This window comes from Mya arenaria, chromosome 13, assembly GCF_026914265.1.
Source record: "Mya arenaria isolate MELC-2E11 chromosome 13, ASM2691426v1".
Taxonomy (NCBI): Eukaryota; Metazoa; Mollusca; class Bivalvia; order Myida; family Myidae; genus Mya; species Mya arenaria.
Window position 1 is genome coordinate 5,503,691 of NC_069134.1, and position 18,883 is coordinate 5,522,573.

Genomic DNA, 18,883 nt, shown 5'->3' on the forward strand with positions numbered 1-18,883 from the left:
ACTGTGGCATTTTGTATAAAAGATCATCTTCAATCTTATGTTTTTTACATAAACAGACATTGTATATTAGTAACGTTTAATTTTTTGGCAAAATAAAATCAAATCTATTTAATAATATACGTTGGCATAGCGGTGACAAACGTGTTATTTTTTATCTCGTTAAAGCGACGAAACAACTTAGTTACTCGTAAAAAATGACCTACGTATATCGTTAAAACTTCTTAGTATCTCGAATGAACGAAAGTGTGACGCTCGCTCGTAAATAGGATGGCAACAGAATGAAATTTAAAAAATTAAAGTATTATTGCTTATTGGTCTCTTTTTACACATTGCCATTTTCACCACTCACTGCGTCATGATATATAAGATCTTTTCAAGATATGGTCTACAGATCAGTCATGCTCTAACTCTGAAGATAGAAACCGTTATTACAATGTTCCGAATATGATAGTCCAGAAAGGTTTTCATTTAAAAACATACAATAACATTGTAAACTAAATGCCAGACTAACCATTGCGTCACATGGGGAGAGACTAATTTGGTTATAAAAGATTAATGACTGCTGCAGATGAGGCGCAGGCGCTGGAAAACCGTCAATATTTTACGAGTTAATTGACATGTGCGTCTAATTGGATTTGACTTGAATGTATACATGTATACCTGTTTTCAGTGACGCTGTTTCACTTTATGTTAATCGCCTTATCTGATGCAAAATATATTTCAAAAGTGTTGTACATATTGAACGATTCCTAATTCGTTGTTGTTGATATCTATACAAATTCCTAGCCTATACAAATCGCCCGGTCCATACATCTTTCAAACCTATACACATAACCAATTCTGTTTAAATGCCTAGTCTATACAAATGCCCAGCATATACAACTGTATAGTCTATACAAATGCCCAGTCTATGTAAATGTCAAGTCTATACAACTTCCCATCCTATACGATTGCCGTGTCTATACAAATACTTAGTCTGTACAGATGCACATCGTATATAAGTGCCGATTTATACACGTGACCAGTCAAAATAGAAACCCAGTCTATGTAAATGCCGAGCGTATACAAGTGCCCACTCTATATAGATTCCCTGTCTATACACATGCAACGTCTATACAAATAACAAACCAACATAAATGCCTGATCCATTCACATATCAAGTCTATAAAATGCCCAGTCTTTTGAAATTTCCATTATGTACAAATGCTGTACAGTCTACTCAAATGTCCAGTCTACTCAGTCTACTCAAATGTCCAGTCTACTCAGTCTACATAAATGTCCAGTCTACTCAAATGTCCAATCTACTCAAATGCCCAGTATACACAAATGCCCGGACTACACAAATGCCCGTGCCAGGACTACACAAATGCCCGTGCCAGGACTACACAAATGCCCGGACATTTCACAACCGTGTCTATACAATGCTATACAAATAACAGTTTGAGTGGATGGGTAATGTGATTGTGCTTGCTTTAATTGACCTGTGGCATGTGTACTAGAAGTACATGTATCCCTGTGTCTATCTCATTTATTTTCATGTAAAAACATTAAACAATAGCAACTACATTCATACAGTGTGAATTTCAACTAAAGTGTATGGAGGTTTGTACATTTTAACAGTGTGTACAAACGTGAGCAGAGGCGAGTCACCGATCATTTCAATATCAAAGCGAGGTCAAACTAGGACTATGCTACTGTCATATATATCCAGTTTCTGCCATTTCGAAATTTTTCAGCATGTCATCAGTGAGATTCAGCGACTCTAGAGAAATATCATCACCCTGTTTCCGCCGTAGTAACGAGTACATGCCGACCCGTAGTAAGTTGGAATCACTTTTGAACACGCTCACTTTCGTTTTGAACGGTCCGATAATCTTTCTGTGAACGTTAGTGCGTGGAAGTCTCGAATGGTTTGCCGTCTCCCCGGTGACACTAGTTGGCGATGACCACGAGTATGCCGGCTTCTGGACGCCCTCATCCGAGTCTTCGGAAATGTTCTGTGGCAGGGAACCGAGCTGGGAAGCCGAGCCACTCACATTGTTGAAGGAACGCTTGTAGACAACGATTGGTTCCGTGTTCCGGCGCGTGTCGTTCCATGAGGACGGGATGTTGTCCCAGGAGAGGCTAAGGGAGCTATCACCAGAGTCCATGCCCAGCGTGTGCTGCTGGCAGAACCCGGGGCTCCCACACGTGCACACGTCCTCCATCTTATGCATAATATTGTTATCAGTGACACCGGGTAAAATCTCGCTGTCCGTCTCGTTAGTGTTAGTCCGTGTAAACACTGGTCTACACAGCTGTTCGTTGTTTAAGTCCGGTACGTTGGTGAACTGAACGTCGATGTCTTTGTCAATGTCAATCACAGAATCATTTTGATCACCGCTATCGTTTGATTTGAGCTCAGGGTCATATTTAGAGCACCGGAGTTCCGGTAAAACACTACTTCCTCGTCGATCACCTTCGCTCTCCATCCTTGAAGCGAGCTCCCGGTGCACCACCACCGTGGTAACGTAAGTGTTCCTTCCGGGAGTATCCAGAGATGCGTGCTTAGTGAGAGGCGGTCGGAAGCGCTTGTCAGGTGGTGAGTCATTGTACGCCGGGTTGTCCAGCCCGCTTTCGTCCACGATCTGTATGTGATCCGGTGGACGCGAGCACTGTCGGGATTCCCGGCCAACAGGCTCGGCGCACGTGCACTGACATTCCATGTCATGGAGATTGTGAAAGCTGTCTTTGTGTCGGATGTTCGGAAGAGACGAAGTCTTCATCCACGTGTCCGACTCCACCAACTTACGGATTGAGCGTCTTGTTTTCGTTGAAGGAGGTTTTTCGGTTTGACTCTCTTTGCTTTGTTTGCGTTTACGTTTTTGAAACTCATGTGAAAGTCGTCTACCGAAAGACATAATGCTACCAGTTGGTGACAATGAGAATGAAAATCGTCCTTTACTTTTGCGTCGTGTCGGCGGTCTGAGTGGGACCTCAATACCTCGGAAATAATTCTTTCTAAACTCCTCAATTATTCGATCATATATTATTTCTTTCTTTCGTTGCTCTGGCATAGTTTTTGGTATGATATTATTGAAGTACCTGTCTTTGATTTCACAAAATAAAACTATTGAGACCATCATGGAGAACACACCAAGTCCCATCAAAATCGGACCAATATATACAAGTACCCGTAATGGTCCCGGCTCTCCGAGTACAGATGGAACGGCGGACGGTTCCGTTACGTTAGTGACGTTGATGTTTGTCTGATTTGCCGACCTATACCAGGGTAAGAGTATTCCTGGCTTGTAACCAATTATTGTCATAATAATCCCACCAGCAACCACAAGCATACCTACGAACGTCACAAAAAAAGTCCGCGCACAATATGGCGTCTTGCGAATATCCGAAACCTGGAACACGTGTTTAGGTACAATGGGACCTCTCTTCGCTGACCTTTTCTTGTTGGCGTCACCGATGGTAACATGGGCACGTGTTACATACACTGGCATGACGTAGCACGCATGGGCACCATCGTTATAGGATCACCATGTACCTGTCTCCTTGTGGAATTTATGTATACACGAAATCAGATCTGAATACTTCAGCACAGGAGTTTCAAGGGACATCTCATGTAACTGTTGTGAGAGAATATGTGGTTGGAACAGTGAAGTGACAGAGATATCCAACAGTCAAGCTTTTGATCCTCTGACCTTTTACTTTACTCCTCCACATTTGGAGTCTGCCATTTGCACGAAAACCCACACAGTTACAATCTTACGTTTTCTCACAACTGTTTCCAATTATCAGAAAAAAAACAATTTGTTAATACGTCTTCTAAAGCCTCGACCCAGTCGTAAAAAATCGTCGAGACTACTTTTGCTGTTCCAGCTATATATAATAAGTCGATTATATTACCAATATGTATTTCACACGCTGCTTTCTATGGGAATATTATCTTTATATCGCATGCTTTCAATTGTTTGGGGGAAATGGCGTCCTGGAACACACGCGGCCTGACGGTCTGGACACGGCAACGAGCAGGGATGCCAGCCGCCCATTCCTCGGTAATGGAAAATTAACTTTATGTCTGGATCAATGATGACAGACCATTTCGTTTCTTCTTGTGTTTTCAATTACATTTCCTCGGTAATGACGTCCGCAGCTGTTGTAATCCTGAAATGAGATGAAAACAATCGTGAGAGTCGTGTCAGGTTTGGTCATTGCCACGTTCACAATAATCGCTGCTTTGTCGAATTTAATCTGACAAATAAAGATAGTTGACGACAGTTTCATAACTAAAGTTATCTGTGAAATATTCAACCAATTAATATGAGGTAAACATACTGATATATGGTGGCGAGAGAATTAAGGACTCACGGGTAATAATTTCTTACAAAGCTACTTAAAACAATAAATAAGATGAAATGAGTCAAATATTTAAGATTAATGATAAAAAAATTCCATTACAAAATATCTCACTATTGTTTTGTAATGTAATGACGCCGAACTAATTTTAGAAAACACTATTTATCATTTTATCAATGTTTTTTACCGACGGCTTGTATATTCTCTAGATATCTAACCATCAATGTAAGTGATTTATGCTGTTATATCTAACCCTTGGAAATGAATAGCTCCACTGTATCATTTCTAAGTAAATTATTGGATTCACATTCAGTGCGAAGAGTTTCCGACATTCAATACCGTGCTCTTTATGGAAATCTGCCCATTGATATCGACATGAACACAATAGCAAGCAACGTAATACCTCCTAATCAAAAAATGATCTCTTAGAAGTCTGAATGTTTGGAATTAAACTAGACTTTTCTAACTAAACAGTCCGTAACTAAGGAACAGCGGAAAGCCAATTTTCGCAGTTTGCACTGAAGATGTCTGCGACGAAACTGTACAAATTCACATAGCAATTTCATTAATGTTTCCATAATAATTCATTGTTCAGCTGACAAGGCAAAAACGTTCTAATCGATCAGCGTTCTTAGCAGCTAACATCTAACTTTACATTTTGGTTCCAAAGCCTGAATGGAAGGTAAACATAACACATCAATGATATTACGAGCTAGGTTATTGATGTATAGAATGCCTGTGTGTATATGTTCAACTCAACTCAAATCAAAATTATATGATTGGTACACACAGTTTACAATTAGAAAACAACTTGTGAAAATCAAATATATACTCCTGCGACATGATATATACAATGTATATATAATGTCCAAACAAACACCAATGTTTTAAGTACACGTTAACCGAACTAATGACGAAAAAAGGCTAATTACTAGTGGTTTAAAACGCAACTATAAAACAATGTTTAGAGCGACGGTTCACCATACTCTGCATTTGTAGCGTCGACGTTTGACGTCAACGTTTGTCGACGTCAGTTTGTGTATTTTGTACGTTGCGACACGTAGTTTAACACATATACGGTTTTTTTACGGTTATTTAAAGAGACACTTTTATTCAAAATTAATACAAATACATGTAAAACAAACATAAATTTTGAGTGATACACCCTCAATTACTTACTATAAATAATGCATTTATCGAAAAAAATAATTACTATTAACACTATTATAACTGTGTATTTAAGTCATATTAAAGTACGTTTTAATTATATAAGAAATTAGATTTATCCATATATTGTTTGTACTAAACACGGATGACTAAATAGTGTGTATTCCGACATTTTCCCAATGTCCATTAGAGGTTCAGTTCAAGATGGCATTAAAATGGGTTTAAGGGCAATTATTTCTTTCTTATTTATATCAAATATAAGAAAAATATATTTTTCGCTCTTCGCTCGCTTATTTTTTTATGAAAACTGCCAAAAAAAAAAATGTTTTTTGCTCGCTCGCTCCATTTTTTTTTCGCAAAAATCCGAGGAACTAAACATTAATTTGGTGTGGCCTTACAATGAGCGAAAACAGTATATTAAAACATATTTGTATAGGCGTACAAATATGTCAAAACTGGAGAAACTGCTAAAAACGACTACAATCATATATTTTCGGATCAATGTTAAATGGCAGTGGCTATTATCAGACACAATCGTTATTTTTTTGTAAACTATATGTTTAACACTATGTATATTGTACAAGTACGTATTCACAAATATACCATTGTAAGTTAATAAATTCATTTTCTCTAACAAATATTATTATTGTAAGTGTTTATTCGGAATTAACATAACTAATACAAGACTCTCCCATGGTATTTCAAAACAAGAGATTAATCAAACGTTGCTGTAAAACAGTTGAATATTTATGATACAGATTATTTATTTGATATTAATTCTGTGTTTTGGTAATATGCATATATTATATGGTGGTTTATAAATTCATTTGAGTCTCTTCACACATTATATTTATAATTTCAATATGTCTATGTCGTACATATATTTGCGAGATACTTGACTTGACTTACCAAATCAACACATTAAGCACTGCCGATTAATATGAAAATTAATATGAAAATGGAACTGTTAAAAAACTAAACCTATGATTTAATTTGGATTTGAATGGTGCGTGATCAACGGCAATAATAAAACAAATGATGAGTACAGTTATATCTATTATGCATGGTACACATTTGCGTAAAAACAATTTCCGATTAAGATTTACAAACTAATTCATACTGGACAAACCGTCGCAATAAAATAATTATCTTGACATTTGAATGGTATCTTGTTAAAATAGATATTTTCAAATGCACTTTTTTATTACTTTGCCTTTCAAAAAACACACCATTTCAGAAAATATATTAATTCAATTATGCAACAGATACGTCTTCCACATACTGCTGGTCGATATCGCCAAATCTGCTACGGATCCAATCAGCCTGCGGAAAATTGTACTCCGTTAAGATGGAAACCATGTCGAGCTTATTCTTCAGCTGAAATCAAATTATCTGCAGTCGACATCATCCCGGGAGGAAACAAGTTCCCTCGTGTTAAAGTGGGTAATTCTCATTTCCTTTTACCAACTTCATGTGTTACCTCAAACATCTAAGAACAAATGAAGTCACTGGCGCTGAACGTTTTGTCATAGCTCGATGTAAATCATTTTGTTTGCAAACGATGACAAGCAATGGTGATCTCAACATTTTGTCTTCCAATCGTTATTAATAACACATTTAAGTCAATAAAACGGATGCACAAGTTTATATTAATTATTACAATCTTATCATACAATAAAATTTCCCAGAAATTGTGTCTCTTAAAAGCTATAAAAAGGAAAGTCAAAGGTCTAATAAAATAGAATGACGTAAACGCCAGCGAGACAATTTGTTACAATATTTTACCACTGCCACAAAGGAGACACCTCATAACAGGATTGTACCATTGTCCCTAGCAAGACGACTCATTACAACATTGAATTTCTTTCCCTATTTAGAAACCTCGTTACAAATTTAAACCACTGTCCATAGCGAAATACATCGTAACACCAGTTCTGTTCATAGCAAGAAAACTCGTTACTAAATTGTACCCCTGTCCCTAGCCAGGCAACTCGTTACAACATTGTACCTCTGTTACTCGCAAGACAACTCGTTACATCATTGTACCACTGTCCCTAGCCAGAAACCTCGTCACAACATTGTACCACTGTTCCTAGCCAGAAACCTCGTCACAACATTGTACCACTGTTCCTAGCGAGACAACTCGTCACAACATTGTACCACTGTCCCTAGCGAGACAACTCGTCACAACATTGTACCACTGTCCCTAGCGAGACAACCCGTCACAACATTGTACCACTGTCCCTAGTGAGACAACTCTCCACAACATTGTACCACTGTCCCTCGCGACACAACTTGTTACATCTTTTTACCACTGTCCCTAGCGAGACAACTCGTCACATCATTATACCACTGTCCCTAGCGAGACAACTCGTTACAACATTGCATTACTTACCACTTTAACGATACAAGCAGTATTTTACCTTCGTAGTAAATCATGTTTTAAGCTTTATTAAATGAATTATACATTTGGAGTGAAGTGCATACACACAATTTGATGTAAATATTAATCTCACCGTGCCAAGGCGGTTACCCCAGCATTTGCCAAAGACGATATTTTGATGGTTGTGTCATGTTTGCTTTCTTGTAGCGTTGGGTCTATGTTTTAACAGTTTTGTCATGTTCGTTCTATTGTATTTCCGGGTCTATGTTTTGACAGTTGTGTCATGTTTGTTCTCTTGTAGCGTTGGGTCCATGATTTGACAATTGTGTCATATTTGTTCTCTTGTAGCGTTGGGTCTATGTTTGACAGTTCTGTCATGTTTGTTCTCTTGAAGCGTTGGGTCCACGTTTTGACATTTGGGTCATGTTTGTTCTCTTGTAACGTGGGGTCTATGTTTTGACAGTTGCGTCATGTTTGTTCTCTTGTAGCGTTGGGTCTATGTTTTGACAGTTGCGTCATGTTTGTTCTCTTGTAGCGTTGGGTCCATGTTTTGACAGTTGTGTCATGTTTGTTCTCTTGTAGCGTTGGGTCCATGTGTTGACAGTTGTGTCATGTTTGTTCTCTTGTAGCGTTGGGTCTATGTTTTGACAGTTGTGTCATGTTTGTTCTCTTGTAGTGTTGGGTCTATATTTTGATAGTTGTGTCATGTTTGTTCTCTTGTAGCGTTGGGTCCATGTTTTGACAGTTGTGTCATGTTTGTTCTCTTGTAGCGTTGGGTCTATGTTTTGACAGTTGGGTCATGACAATTTGGGTCCATGTTTTGACAGTTGGGTCATGTGTATTCTCTTGTAGCGTTGGGTCCATGTTTTGACAGTTGGGTCATGTTTGTTCTCTTGTAGCGTTGGGTCTATGTTTTGACAGTTGTGTCATGTTTGTTCTCTTGTAGCGTTGGGTCCATGTTTTGACAGTTGTGTCATGTTTGTTCTCTTGTAGTGTTGGGTCTATATTTTGATAGTTGTGTCATGTTTGTTCTCTTGTAGTGTTGGGTCTATATTTTGATAGTTGTGTCATGTTTTCTCTCATGTAGCATTGCGTCTCAATTAGTGTGTGTTGGAGTTATAACATGATACTGCCCACTTGGTTGTAACATGTAGTTCATTTTAGTTTTTTGTTGTTCTAAGATGTATACCCGAGAGTTTCAACCACTACATTGACAACAATGTTGGTTTATACTTTTTTGAAGGCATGTCAATCGCAAACACCCTTCTTTCCCTGAAGGAATATACTTCTGCTAAAAAAATATGTGTTTAACATTAATCTTTAACATATTATCAACATGCATAATGACGTAATGGGGAAAAATAAAAAAAATCCATGGCAACGTTGTCTGATATTATTAGTAGTTTTTATTTAATATGAGCAAAGATCGCAAAATAATATTACATATAAGGATTCCCTAGCGTCAGTAACGTCTAAACGATATAACTCAACCATTCAATGAGGTATTGAATTTGTTTCAAGTTTACCAAAACTTTCTATCTCAGTATGTTTTCTGTACCAATTATCAACATTGTTATATGAACAGTTATTTGAAAAACTTACTATATGTTTTGGGTTATTCAATAAAACAGTTGAAACTACATGGTCAGGCACAGCAGCCGATGTAGGCTAACGGTTCAAGGTCTTTCCGACACATATACCGAACGAGGCACACGCTTCAAGGCCTAACGGACACAGAAACCGAACGAGACACACGGTTCAAGGCCCAACCGACACAAAAACCGAAAGAGGCGCGCGGTGCAAGGCCAAGCCGACACAGAAATCGAACGAATCACAAGGTTCAAGGCATAACCGACACAGAAACCGAACGAGGCACATGGTTCAAGGCATAAACGACACAGAAACCGAACGAGGCACACGGTTCAAGGCATAAACGACACAGAAATCGAACGAGGCACACGGTTCAAGGCCCAACCGACACAGAAATCGAAAGAGGCACACGGTTCAAGGCATAACCGACACAGAAATCGAACGAGGCACACGGTTCAAGGCCCAACCGACACAGACACCGAACGAGGCACACGGTTCAAGTCACAACCGACACAGAAATCGAAAGAGGCACACACGAGGCACACGGTTCAAGGCATAACCGACACAGAAACCGAACGAGGCACACGGTTCAAGGCCCAACCGACACAGAAATCGAAAGAGGGACACGGTTCAAGGCCCAACCTATACAGACACCGAACGAGGCACACGTTTCAAGGCCCAACCGACACAGACACCGAACGAGGAACACGGTTCAAGGCCCAACCGACACAGACTCCGAACGAGGAACACGGTTCAAGGCCCAACCGACACAGAAATCGAAAGAGGGACACGGTTCAAGGCCCAACCTATACAGACACCGAACGAGGCACACGGCTCAAGTCCCAACCGATACAGAAACCGAAAGAGGCACACGGTTCAAGGCCTTTCCGACACAGAAACCGAAGGAGGCGCACGGTTCAAGGCTTAACCGACACAGACACCTAACGAGGAACACGGTTCAAGGCTCAACCGACACAGTAATCGAAAGGGGCACACGGTTCAAGGCCTTTCCGACACAGAATCCGAACGAGGCACACGGTTCAAGGCCCAACCGACACAGAAACTGAACTAGGCACACTGTTCAAGGCATAACCGACACAGAAATCGAAAGAGGCACACGGTTCAAGGCCTAACGGACACTTAACCGAAAGAGGCACACGATTCAAGGCCCAACCGAAACAGAAATCGAAAGAGGCACACGGTTCAAGGCTATACTGGCCCTCAACAAGTGCATATAACGTCACATGACATTTTAATATATTTAACATTTTTGTGATATCTCATTTCCATCGGTAATTGCTATTTGTTCGTTGTATATGCGTGCGTGCGTGCGTATGTGAGTGCTTTCGTGCGTGCGTGCCTACTTGTGTATGTGTGTGTGTGCGTGTGTGTGTGTGCGTGTGTGTGTGTGTGTGTGTGTGCGTGCTTTTGTGCGTGCGTGCCTACGTGTGTGTGTGTTTGTGTGTGTGTGTGTGTGTGTGTGTGTGTGTGTGTGTGTGTGCGTATGTGCGTGCTTTCATGCGTGCGTGTCTACTTGTGTGTGTGTGTGTGTGTGTGTGTGTGTGTGTGTGTGCGTGCGTGCGTGCGTGCGTGCGTGCGTGCGTGTGATCATTATATTAGTCTTCGTAAACTGTCTACACCTATTTATCTTCATGAACATACTTGCAATTTCTGTCGATGGACATGTACAGAATTCATAAATAAGCTAAGTAAACGACAGGCCAAGGTAGATCACTTCAGAAGCTAGTCATGAGCTCCTTTGGTAACATATTCAATATAGGAGACAATTCTGTAAAATGGTCTACGGAGTTTCATTCTACTTGTGATAGTATCATTTACATTGGTCATTTAGCCGCATATACGTGTCCTAAGATGTCTAGGACATGGTATTAATTGGTCAGCCATAGAGTGAGATGTAATGGAAAATAACAGTATATCACACATCGCAACTTCCTCTGCCTCCCGCTTCATACTCTCTATATCACAACTTCCCCTGTCTCCCACTTCACACACTCTATATCACAACTTCCCCTGCCTCCCACTACACACACTCAATATCACACCTTCCCCTGCCTCCCACTACACACTCTCTATATCACAACCTCCCCTGCCTCCCACTACACACTCTCTATATCACAACCTCCCCTGCTTCCCACTACACACACTCAATATCACACCTTCCCCTGCCTCCCACTACACACTCTCTATATCACAACCTCCTCTGCCTCAGGATACACACACTCAATATCACACATTCCCCTGCCTCCCACTATGCACTCTCTATATCACAACTACCCCTGCCTCCCACTACAAATTCTCAGTATCACAACTTCCCCTGCCTCCCACTACACAACCTCTATAACACAACTTCCCCTGCCTCCCATTACACACTCTCTATATCACAACTTCCCCTGCCTCCCATTACACATTCTCTATATTACAACTTCCCCTGCCTCAAACCAGACACTCTCTATATCACAACTTCCCCTTCCTCCCACTACACACTCGCTATATCACAACTTCCCCTGCCTCCCACTACACACTCTCAATATCACAACTTCCCCTGCCTCCCACTAAATAATATCTTTATATCACAACTTCCCCTGCCCCCGACTACACACTCTCTACATCACAACTTCCCCCGCCTCCGACTTCACACTCTCTATATCAAAACTTCTCCTGCCTCCCACTACACACTCTCTGTATCACAACTTCCCATGCCACCCACTACACACTCTCTATATCACAACTTCTCCTGACTCCCACTACACACTCTCTTTATCACAACTTCCCCTGCCTCCCACTACACACTCTCTATATCACAACTTCTCCTGCCTTTCACTACTCACTTTCTATATCACAACTTCCCCTGCCTCCCACTACACACTCTCTTTATCACAACTTTCCCTGCCTCTAACTACACACTCTCTATATCATAACTTCCCCTGCCGCCCACTACAAACTCTCTATATCACAACTTCCCCTGCCTCCAACTACACACTCTCTACATCACAACTGTGTCACAACTTCTCCTGCCTCCCAATACACACTCTCTATATCACAACTTCCCCTGCCTCCCACTACACACTCTCTATATCACAACTTCCCCTGCCTCCCACTACACACTCTCTATATCACAACTTCCCCCGCCTCCCACTACACACTTTCTGTATCACAACTTCCCCTGCCTACAAGTACACATTTTCTGTATCACAACTTCCCCTGCCTCCCACTACACAATCTCTATATCACAACTTCCCCTCCCTACCACTACACACTCTCTATATCACAACTACCCCTGCCTCCCACTACACACTCTCTATATCACAACTTTACCTGCCTCCCACTACACACTCTCTATATCACAACTTCACCTGTCTCCCACTACACACTCTCTTTATCACAACTACCCCTGCCTCCCACTACACACTCTCTATATCACAACTTCACCTGCCTCCCACTACACAATCTCTGTATCACAACTTCCCCTGCCTCCCACTACACTATCTCTGTATCATAACTTCCCCCGCCTCCCACTACACACTATCTGTATCACAACTTCCCCTGCCTCCCACTACACACTCTCTGTATCACAACTTCCCCTGCCTCCCACTACACACTATCTGTATCACAACTTCCCCTGCCTCACACTACATACTCTCTTTATCACAACTTCCCCCGCCTCCCACTACACACTCTCTATATCCAACTTCCCCCGCCTCCCACAACACACTCTCTATATCACAACTTTTCCTGCCTCCCACTACACACTCTCTTTATCACAACTTCCCCTGCCTCCCACTACACACTATCTGTATCACAACTTCCCCTGCCTCCCACTACACAACCTCTGAATCACAACTTCCACTGCTTCCCACTACACACTCTCTATATGACAACTTCCCCTGCCTCCCACTACACACTCTCTATATCACAACTTCCCCTGCCTTCCACTACACACTCTCTATATCACAATTTCCCCTGCCTCCCACTACACACTCTCTATATCACAATTTTCCCTGCCTCCCACTACACACTCTTTATATCACAACTTCCCCTGCCTCCCACCAGACACACTGCCAATCGCCCGAGCAAAGCACGCATGCTAGTGCTTAATTTATTTTTGTTATTGCATAACAATCGGTGTACTAAGAATAACACATGATCACAGGTCAAATGCATCACCAGCAATTTAGCTTGACAATAGGAACAAAGTAATTAACTGAATCAACGGGTTGATTGTTCTGTATTGGCTCATCGTTTAAGCATGGTTTGTTTAATTACGGCGAGAATACATCGCCAATATCCTTCCTATTCATTTAATTTGTGGTTGTTCGGGATCGTTGAATATGACTTAATGTTTCTTTAAACCTCATTGCCGCATATATCCGTGCTAGATGGCGTCGACGGTGGTGCACTTATAATTATGTCAATGAACACTCCCAAACAAATGGAGACTGTGTTTTTCATACAATGGATGTATGTTTTGCTTACGATGGAGCCATCGCCAGGTTTGTATTAGAATGGATAAGAGCGATCATATCTACACTTAAGCAAACATATGTGAAAAAAAGAAAATCGGACATATAATTTGCACTTCGGTGTCGGTATTGCTGATGTCATAACAGGGAAGGTTTTGTATAATAACTTCAAAATTTTAACGAAGATATAAGTAGGATCGCTACAAATATATGTTATAAAGAATAATTAGTTTTGACCACTTTTCAGCAATGTATTGGAATACAAATAAGTCCGTACACATATCGACCTCACAAATATCGCTGACGCCGGAAATATAAGCATTTTTTCTGAAAGTTTTATTCAGATTTGTTTTTATAATTCTTAGATTTTATAAAACACACATAAGTACATTCTGTCACAAAATTGGATAGCATTACATACGTTTAATCACTATAACATTATATACAACACGGAGTGTTACCGATTGCCCCATCTTAGCATATATTTTTTCAAAACAATCAACAAAATACCAAAATTGTCAATGCATATCTTTCATGTAGTATTTTTTAAAGAATACCTTAAATGCAAGTATCACCAAATATTATGAAAATACTCCAAACACCACATTAGTTAATAAGAACGTCTATAGAAGTATTTTGAATGAATGGCCCTCGTATAAAATTATCAGTCTTCAAACACACATAAGCCGTGTCACCTTATACACAGTTTTATCAACGACGAGATCAATATGTCCAGGCTGAGCAACAGTACTCACACATCAAAGGTAAAATCAGATCGGACTCATATTGCTCCCTCCACTGAAGGTAAAATCCAGTCGGAGCAACAGCGCCCACTCCTCTAAGGTTAAATCCATTCGGAGCAACAGTGCCCACTCCTCTAAGGTAAAATCCAGTCGGAGCAACAGCACCCACTCCTCTAAGGTAAAATCCAGTCGGAGCAACAGCGCCCACTCCTCTAAGGTAAAATCCAGTCGGACTAATATTGCTCCCTCCACTGAAGGTAAAATCAAGTAGGAGCAACAGCGCCCACTCCTTTGTGCTCACTGTGCCATAGTTCCATCCAGTCGGAGCAAAGGTGCTCACTCCGTCATGGTTCTATCCAGTCGGAGCAAAGGTGCTCACTCCGTCATGGTTCTATCCAGTCGGAGCAAAGGTGCTCACTGTGCCATGGTTCCATCCAGTCGAAGCAAAGGTGCTCACTCCGTCATGGTTCTATCCAGTCGGAGCAAAGGTGCTCACTCCGTCATGGTTCTATCCAGTCGGAGCAAAGGTGCTCACTCCGCCATTGTTCAATCCAGTCGAAGCAAAGGTGCTCACTCCGCCATGGTTCCATCCAGTCGGAGCAAAGGTGCTCACTCCGCCATGGTTCCATCCAGTCGAAGCAAAGGTGCTCACTCCGCCATGGTTCAATCCTATCGGAGCAAAGGTGCTCACTCCGCCATGGTTCAATCCTGTCGGAGCAAAGGTGCTCACTCCGCCATGGTTCCATCCAGTCGGAGCAAAGGTGCTCACTCCGCCATGGTTCCATCCAGTCGGAGCAAAGGTGCTCCCTCTTCCATGGTTCCATCCAGTCGGAGCAAAGGTGCTCACTCCGCCATGGTTCAATCCAGTCGGAGCAAAGGTGCTCCCTCTTCCATGGTTCCATCCAGTCGGAGCAAAGGTGCTCACTCCGCCATGGTTCCATCCAGTCGGAACAAAGGTGCTCACTCCGCCATGGTTCCATCCAGTCGGAGCAAAGGTGCTCCCTCTTCCATGGTTCAATCCAGTCGGAGCAAAGGTGCTCACTCCGCCATGTTTCAATCCAGTCGGAGCAAAGGTGCTCCCTCTTCCATGGTTCCATCCAGTCGGAGCAAAGGTGCTCACTCCGCCATGGTTCCATCCAGTCGGAGCAAAGGTGCTCACTCTGCCATGGTTCAATCCAGTCGGAGCAAAGGTGTTCACTCTGCCATGGTTCCATCCAGTCGGAGCAAAGGTGTTCACTCCGCCATGGTTCCATCCAGTCGGAGCAAAGGTGCTCACTCCGCCATGGTTCAATCCAGTCGGAGCAAAGGTGCTCACTCCGCCATGGTTTCATCCAGTCGGAGCAAAGGTGCTCACTCCGCCATGGTTCCATCCAGTCGGAGCAAAGGTGCTCACTCCGCCATGGTTCCATCCCGTCGGGGCGGGGCAAAGGTGCTCACTCCGCCATGGTTACAATCATTTATGCACATCTTACAAGGGTGACCTTGAAACAGCTCAAAACACTTATGTTTGCGCTAAACTCTACATAAGATTGTTGGATTCCAAAAATGGGGATTATACAGGTCAAGCACATTGCCAACGATCTTTCCTCGGATTAATTGATTTCTGCTTCGAATTGCACAATAAAGAACAATGTCATGTTTTATTGATCATGTAAGCAAGCTAATATATTTTGTTGTCCATATATTCTTTTATAAAATCATAAATTCGTTATACCGGGTCTATAATATACACCTACTTAATAAACTCGGGGATCTCAACCAAGTAAGCTTACTGTTATAATCGTTCATATATACAAACTTTTTCTCTTGGTGTTATATTTAAACTTTGTTTTTTAGCGGTTTTCGATATAATAACATTACACCACATGTTCTGTCGAAAAGAAAAGGATAACAAAATAATTATTAGAACGTGTGCATGTCATTCCTGTTCGTGATGCAGTAATACTATGCCAGACCGATATCGCTATTAAGAACCCTCTGAATGTCTCATATAGCAATCTCTATTCCCGCAACTTCCATTTCTTGCATCTCAATTATCCACGATTTTCCATATAATTCCAAGACAACTTCTAAGATGAACTAGACAATTTTATGTTTGCAAATGATATAAAATAAAAGGGCTCTTGTCTAAATAAAATCACAATTTGTCTACAAGATGGCTCGCTGCCACTACGCCTTTACATTTCGTTGGCCACAGTGTTACCAAATCGTGAGCATTCTATCTCTATTTCTATCTTTTTTTCTAAAACTTGTTTTGTATGTTTATCTCCAATAACAGCGTATATATATATATATATATATATATATATATGCGGGCACATAATTGGAATTTCAGTTTAAAGGTCTCTGTCGTAAATGGAACCAAAATGCGCTATTTAGTCAACATTAAAGCATTTTCAATTAATACGTTTTCTTTCACTTGACCAATAAAATATGGTCATAATACGATGTTTTTTCCTGATAATCTTGATTATAATCACACCATGTGCCGTTTATACAAATTAATTCTCATGCGTAATATGAATCATAGTTATATAATTCGTTTAACCTGTTTTTTATAATAAAACACTAGTTTAGTTACTGTTCCTTTACAACAAAAAAATAGAAAAAACACACATTGTATTTATTCAGTTATGCAACTAATACATCCGTCTATTTATAGTGGGATGTCATACACGCCAAGTCGTCGGCACGTTTTCAATCAGCCCTGCAGAAAATTGAACTCTATTAAGATGGAGCATATGTGGGGATAAATTCAGCAAGAATCAGTCGACATGACTCATGGAAACCATGAAGAGGGTAATCTTAACAATGAGCGAGCGGCAAACTATCGTAGGATCATGAATTTCAAAGAATGCTTCGAGAGTGTCAGGAAATGAATTAAAATGTAAAATAAATAGTTATGGAATGCTTATTTTCAACCAAAAACTTGATAAAGATGGCAGATAGGTGTTTTACACTGTTTTGACACTTGGACTCATATTAAACTCCCATGCTGTGCTTAAAACCCATATCCGTATTATTTACAGCTCAACATTAATCAATAAGCTATTATCTACCTAATGCCAGAAGTTCATTATTTCTTTGGAAACGAAAGACACAGGAGAACAGTCATTATCAAAATAGATGGCATTTCGGGCCACCTTATTAACGAGTGTATCACTTAGTGGAACTGAATAGAAAGTTTTACATGCAAACTCAAATAAACATTGCCAAAAACGGACATATCGAGCCATGAGTTTCGAAATAGCTATTTTAGCTACTAATCGTATGATACGACCCCTCTTTTGTCCATGTGACTTGAATTATCGTATCGTGATATCTTCTCTTTTCTTCCGTGATTTATTAAATGTTCATGAAATCATTTAGCAATGTATTTATTTATTTAGTTAGTTATTTAAAACATTAAGGTTTACTATTAGAATAACCTTGCATCATGAATTAAGATTGCACTTTTGCAAATAACTTGAGCGTTACAATTGATACATCTTTTAACCAAAGGAAGCTTCATTGTAAAAAAAACAAGATTTGTTCGGAACTCTTAGAGACATGATTGGTTCGGAAATGTTGCAGACTAGATAAAGTCGGAAATGTTAGAGACATGATTGGTTCGAAAATGTTAGAGACATGATTGGTTCGGAAATGTTAGAGACATGATTGGTTCGGAATGTTAGAGACAAGATTGGTTCGAAAATGTTAGAGACTAGATAGAGTCAGAAATGATAGAGACATGATTGGTTCGGAAATGTTGCAGACTAGATAAAGTCGGAAATGTTAGAGACATGATTGGTTCGAAAATGTTAGAGACATGATTGGTTCGGAAATGTTAGAGACATGATTGGTTCGGAATGTTAGAGACAAGATTGGTTCGAAAATGTTAGAGACTAGATAGAGTCAGAAATGATAGAGACATGTTTGGTTCGGAAATGTTGGAGACTAGATAGAGTCAGAAATGTTAGAGACATGTTTGGTTCGGAAATGTTGGAGACTAGATAGAGTCAGAAATGATAGAGACATGTTTGGTTCGGAAATGTTGGAGACTAGATAGAGTCAGAAATGTTAGAGACATGTTTGGTTCGGAAATGTTAGAGACTAGATTGAGTCAGAAATGATAGAGACATGTTTGGTTCGGAAATGTTGGAGACTAGATAGAGTCAGAAATGTTAGAG

At 40.6% G+C, this 18,883-nt stretch overlaps 1 protein-coding gene across 2 annotated transcripts in view; it reads right to left on the minus strand.

Annotated features, from left to right (window-relative positions):
* Nucleotides 1–1,476: 1,476 nt before the first annotated feature.
* The window catches only part of LOC128214673 (uncharacterized), a 90,242-nt gene continuing 72,835 nt past the window's right edge, over nt 1,477–18,883 (minus strand). For both annotated transcript variants that reach the window (XM_052921268.1, XM_052921267.1), the window contains one exon: nt 1,477–4,158. In XM_052921268.1, the coding sequence (XP_052777228.1) occupies nt 1,698–3,494 (1,797 nt within the window). In that variant the 5' untranslated portion in view covers nt 3,495–4,158 and the 3' untranslated portion in view covers nt 1,477–1,697. The remainder of the gene's footprint in view (nt 4,159–18,883) is intronic.